This window comes from Lipotes vexillifer, unplaced genomic scaffold, assembly GCF_000442215.2.
Source record: "Lipotes vexillifer unplaced genomic scaffold, Lipotes_vexillifer_v1.1 scaffold512, whole genome shotgun sequence".
Lineage (NCBI taxonomy): Eukaryota > Metazoa > Chordata > Mammalia > Artiodactyla > Lipotidae > Lipotes > Lipotes vexillifer.
The window spans coordinates 974,578-980,990 of NW_006787695.1; the positions used below are offsets into that span (position 1 = coordinate 974,578).

The following is a 6,413-nucleotide window of genomic DNA, read 5'->3' on the forward strand; positions in this document are numbered from 1 at the left end:
GCACGAACCCGCGTCCCCTGCATCGGCAGGCGGACTCTCAACCACTGCGCCACCAGGGAAGCCCCCTCCATATTCTTAAAGGATACGTATGAGGAAAATTATAAATATGCAATGTGTGTACACACACACACACACACACACACACACACACACACACCACGCAAATAGATCAGCAAAAGGGGGGGTGGGGGAGGACAGTACTGGACACCAGACAGTTATGCTAGTTTCTATCCACTAGGCATGCAGCACTTGCTCCACTGTTTATCTGCCACGATGCTTTCAAAGGGTTTTTACATATAAGGTTCTGCTTTCTACACTCATCCCCGCACATTTTATTGAAACATTGCCAACGTGTTGGTCAAAGAAAGTGCAGAGCGAAAACAGGATCTTTCCCAGGATAACTCAGCACGTTTCCCCGCTAAGAGCGCTTGGACTGGGGCTCCGTGAGTTCCCGGGAATGAAAACTTTCTGGAAAGAGTTGAGTGGGACACATTCAACTATATTTCAATTAAAAAATAAATTCACAAGAAGAGAGACCTCAGAGAGCTCCCTCACCCCTTCCTCCATGTGAGGAACCAGCAACAAGACACCCTCTGTGAGCCAGGAAGTGGGCTCTCGCCAGACACCAAGGTCCAGCCTCCAGAACTGCCAGAAATACATTTCGTATTATTCATAAGCCACCCAGACTATGGTGTCTTTGTTACAGCAGCCTCAACAGACAAAAACACAATACAAAAAATCAATACGAATTTTCATCCTACACCCAACACTCAGCTCTAGAGCTGTATTTGCTCTAAAAGACCAAAAGGTATCACTAGATCATGGTTAGAGAGAAATGAGCCTTCATTAAAAGCATCATCGCATTGCCTGAAGTTTAAGACCAGAGCATCTGTGAGAGGGAGAGTCAGGAAGAAAGCATCTTTCACTTCCTTCTTCAAGAAGAAATCAACGCCTGCTCGATCTGGATTGAAAGGTTCCCCCCCCGCACCACCAAATTTCCCAGCTTTTATGCTCGTCTTTTTAGACAACGTGCATGAACTTCCAAGCTCACTTGGCAGGAAAACACAGCACAGCCCCATAACTTCAATTAACTTTTGCAGAACAGCTTTTGAAGAGAGAACGGGCATGATTATCAGAGCAGAGGACAGGGAAGTGGGTGGACCGACCACCGCGGGCAAACGCCAGAGAGAAGGCAAACGGGTCTGAGGCAGCAGGAGAAGCAGGCGGACTCCTCTCTCCGCAAGCGAGGCTCGAAACGGGGGGAACGCCAGTGCGTGTACACAGCCGGCCCCCGAGTTAGCGCACAGCATCCATCAGGAGAGCTGGACAAGGCAAACAATGAGGACGCCACCTCCAAAGCATCCTGGAGACTGGGGTCCCTGGTGACATCCACAGGGGGCTCCCGGCGTGGCTCCAAGGCTTCCTCAGGTGGGCCACCTTCCGCGCTCTCCACGGGCTGCTAGAAACATAACCGTTCCATCGTTAGCCTGCAGAGGGCTTCACAGGACCGCAGTCTTAAGCAAAATGACAGAGAACTCTTTTTCCTGGGAAAATAAGACCAAACGAATGGGTTGTGCTAAATAAATAAGCCATTTAGTGTGCTTTGCCACTCTGAACTTCTCCCCAGCTTTTTCTTGCACAAGATGAGATGATGACATTTGTCATGCGACATAAAGGTTAACTTTTCAAATCAGGAGACTGGGATTGACACATACACACTGCTATATATAAACTAGATAACTAATAAGGACCTACCGTACAGCACAGGGAACTCTACTCAATACTCTGTAATGACCTAAATGGGAAAAGGATCTAAAAAAGAGTGGATCCATGTGTGTGTATAACTGATTTGCTTTGCTGTACAGCTGAAACTAACACAACGTTGGAAATCAACTCTTCTCTGGTAAAAATTCTAAAACAACAACAAAAATACTTTTCAGAGAGGGATACAATTAGTTCAGACCAAATGTCTACGGAAGCATTTGACTAAGATGGTCTGTCAGCGAGATTGAGTCTGTCTGGGTTTAATCTTCTGAGGATGCTTGGGAACAAAAGCCCAGATTCATGAGGGTAAATTTGGCGGGGCGGGGGGGGCGGCAAAAAAAAAAGGGAAAGCCATAATCCTCGAACAGTGATGTGAAACACGGGTGCAAAGTTGTCCCGAAAACTTAACAAAAATTAAGGAAGACATATAGGCCATTTTGATGTTGTATCTTTTTCTTTTGAGTCTTCCTAAAGCAAGATATAAGAGAATGACCAAAGGACCAACACAAAACTCCGTGATGGAGGAGGGAAACAAAATCTGAATAGACAACCAGGTCTCCTATCCACCTCGAAAATAAAGAGACTCATCACAACACAATGGAGAAACCATTTAGAAAGGTCATGGGATGGCAGAGAAGCCCATGGGGCATCTCCTTTGGTGGTCGACGGACAGGCATGCAGAGACACGGCCATGCTTGAGAAGCAGAAGTAAGGAATTCCCTGGAGGTCCAGTGGTTAAGACCCTGAACTTCCAAGGCAGGGGGCGCAGCATTCGATCCCGTATGCTGTGCGGTACAGAAAAAAAAAAAAAAAAAAAAAGAAAGAAACAGAAGTGAGTTATACCGAGCTGGTTTGGGTCCCTGTGAATTCTGCGAATTGGGCGGAGGGTGGTGACAACGGGTCACGCATCACTCCAGCGGAAGTCTCCATTTCCGGCCAACCTATCATCTAAACAAAAAGAGCAAAGGCCAAGTTAGGACAACCCTTCGTGCAAATAACTACAAACGCCCAGTTGATGCTTTTCTGCCTCCAAATATGGCAAATATGGCTCAGAGGAGCTCACCAATGCCTGTGTCTGCTGCTTTGTCTTGGGCTCCCTGCATCTAAGCAGGACCGCGTGATGAATTCTCACCCACGGCGTTGAGATGATGTGACGTGAGTCCCCCCCAGACTGGGTGCTGAGGTGGGGGACACGTTTCCTACCCTCTGTCCCCACAGGTCAGGTGAAGAGCAATGTCCCTCGGCAGACAACCTCTTTCAATTTCAGCCCGAATTCCACAGGAAAACGAAACCCTACGGAAAACCATTTCAGCGACTATTTTCTCGGCTCTCCCAAGGGTGGTACGTAGCAAAGATCATCCCAGATGCACAGGACACGACTTAATGCATTACAGGCGATGGATGGCTTCCTCATGGGAGCCTAATCCTTTCTTAAGGAGCCACCGTGGACAAGGGCTTCCTTAGATGGTGATGGAGCAGAGGCCAAGGGGAGGAATCCTGGATCCCCGGAAGACTGCATGGACCACAGCACATCTTTACCACCTCGGCTGAGTGTGACAGGCACCAGAAATACACTTGTATGTATTTGGGGGGCTATTTATTACAGTAGCTAGCCCACCCTGATGAATTCAGGGTCGGGGGCCAAGGCCGTAACCCCAGGCTGGAGCCCATTCAAGTCCAAAGGCTCCAGCAATGTAACTAATGAGTGTCAGCCACAAAGAAGAGAACGTGGACACACCTGCCCATCCTCACGGCAAACACACGGCAGGAATCGTGTCGTGGGCTGGGCTGACTCCGACTGCGGCGGTCAGACAGAGTTAATTAAACAAGTCTCCATCCTGGGAAGGCAGATCCTCCAGCCACTGCCCCAGAGATTTTGAATGAGTTGACCTGACACGGAGGCTGGCAACTCATACTCCCAGCTCCCAAATCTCTGGTACCAGCTTTCCCGTTTTGGAGAAAGGGCAGGTCATCCCTGTATTAACTGAGGCACCTATGTATGCGTCCAAAGGATATTCAGAGAGAGTGAAGTGGGAAGACCAAAGAGTGGGCCACCCTCATGCAGCTTACTGTCTAAGGAGAGAGATGAATGTTCCACAAATAACAACTATAAGATGACAATCCTGTAAAATTCTGCAAAGGAAAATGACAGAGAATCAAGGGCAGGTTTATCCAGGTCAGATCGACCTCGTCAGGAGGGGGTAAGGACTCCTGAAGGAGTAACATCTGGAACAAAGTTTGAAAGATGAGCAGGAGATGTGGTGAGAAAGAGACAACGGTGAGAAAAGCAGGACAGCACGCACGTGCAAATGTCCTGAGGCAGAGGTAAAGGAGGACATTAGGAAACTGAAGTTAAGTTGGCAGTAAAAAGTGCACAAAAGTACATTTTTGGTGAAATTCAGTAAAAAATTTTTTAATGTGGAAGATAACACTGTATTCATAAAGCTGCTCTTCTTTAATTTTGCTTTTTCTATCTCGTCAACGTGAAAGTGCAAATTAAAATACGGGCTCATAAAAAAGAGCAAAATCATGCCATTTGCAGCAACATGGATGGACCTAGAGATGATCATACGAAGTGAAGTAAGTCAGACAGAGAAAAACAAATATCGCATGATATCACTTCCATGTGGAATCTACAATATGACACTAATGAACTTATCTACAGAACAGAAACAGGCTCACAGATACAGAGAACAGACTGCTGGTTGCCAAGGTTGCGGGGGAGGGATTGATCAGGAGTTTGGGATTAGCAGATGCAAACTATTATATATAGGAAGGATAAATGACAAGGTCCTACTACTGCATAGCACAGGGAACTATATTCAATATCTTGTGATAAACCATAATGGACAAGAACATGAAAAAGAATAGATACATGTATAACAATCACTTGGCTGTACAGCAGAAATTAACACAACGCTGGAAATCAACTATAATTCAATATAATATTAAAAAAATAAAAATAAAAACAAAATATATGGGCTCATTCTTCCTGATCTTGATTATGTACGTGAAAGCCAAAAATAAAATTAAGTTCTAATAATTACAGTAGAAAATAAAATGATAACTTTATCCAAAACATGAAAGGTCGGGATAATAACAGCTCCTTTTTATTAGGTGTTCAACACTGGTTCCTAAATTATACTCATAAACTTGTTATGCATTATTCCTTTTACTCTCACAACAACCCTATGACGAAGAGAGTCTGATCCCTTCTCTTACTGAGGAAAAGTTGAACTTTCAGACAGAGATACTTGTTAAACATGCCAGACGTAGCAAGTGAGAGAGGGGGGATTTGAATTCACACCTCTCTGACCACCAAGCCCTCTACGAGCCCTATTCAATCCACATCATCAATGCATCCTAAGTCTCCCTGGTGTACAAAACACCAAAACAACCTTTAGGGAGAAAAAAATGACAAATGAGATAATTGCACTATCTACAAATAATAAATACCATAAAAATAAATAATTTCCTTATCCACTCAGGGTTGGGTAGTGGAATTTTCTAGTTTGAATCCTAACACCCATTAAAAAAAAGAAGCTGGATAAATTACTTACTGTCTCTGAAACTCAAGTTCTTTAACTGTACACAGCACGGACACGATGTAATGGAACACAAACGAAGCAATTAGCCTGGCAAACGGTTAAGTGCCAAAAGATCTCAGTAATCTCAGAAAGATTAGTTGAACCAGATTAGGGAAGATGTCAGTTCTGTCAGCTTAATTTCTCTCGGGAAAGAACATATAAATAAATTGCACGTGGGCCATCATGAAATTTTATCCTTCCTTGGAAGAGATTTAACTCAGGATTATTTACTTGATAAGAAAGCATGAACCAATAACAAGTGTTCCGTTCGTCTTCTGCAGATGTGTTGGACTCCTACAAATTTAAGCAGGAAAAGGAGTTATGTCAACTCATGCTAACATTTCTGAACAAGACCCCTAGACGGAGATACAAACTTCTGAACAAGACCCCTAGACATAGATGCAAACTACTATATATAAAATAGGTAAACAACAAGGATTTACTGTATAGTGCAGGGAACTGTATTCAATATCTTGTAATAAGCTATAATGGAAAAGAATATGAAAAGACATATATATGTACATATATATGTTTAATTGCTGCACACTTGAAACTAACACAACATTGTAAATCGACTACACTTCCATAAAAAAAAGAGGAAAAAAGAAAAAACAATGAACGTTAACAACTAAAATATAAACTGAAACAGTAATAGTAAATATTCCCCTTACTCTTCCTTGCCACAAATAGGGACGTCTTTCTTCACATGTGCAGAAAGCCAGGAGAGAATTCAAAGACAAGAATTTGATAATATGATGGTGCAATGCCAGCCTTTCAGCCAATGGTTGGCAGGCTTACGAACACACCTACGTAAAATGTGACTTTTGCATTTATTTTTCTCCTTAGATGATCAGTATTTCACTGATCCATACCCATAACTAGCTGCTGGAAGGTTGGGTCACCTTGAAAAGAGAGACTCTCAGATTGGAAACAATTCAGAGGATTCTTAGGTCAAAGAAGACAGAGCAGCTGGAGGATGGAAAGTAGCTTGAGAATCAAATGACTCTTAGCCCAGAAAGATGAAAGCAGAAAGAGAATATCGTAAAGCCAGACTGTGTAGGG

At 43.8% G+C, this 6,413-nt stretch overlaps 1 protein-coding gene across 1 annotated transcript in view; it reads right to left on the minus strand.

The window, feature by feature from the left end:
- GYG2 (glycogenin 2) overlaps positions 1-6,413 on the minus strand; it is a 29,111-nt gene that overhangs the window by 1,210 nt on the left and 21,488 nt on the right. The window contains exons 8-9 of the mRNA XM_007460488.1: positions 2,608-2,712; positions 1,352-1,459 (exon numbers count right to left, since the gene is read on the minus strand). Coding sequence (XP_007460550.1) covers positions 1,352-1,459; positions 2,608-2,712 — 213 coding nt within the window. The remainder of the gene's footprint in view (positions 1-1,351; positions 1,460-2,607; positions 2,713-6,413) is intronic.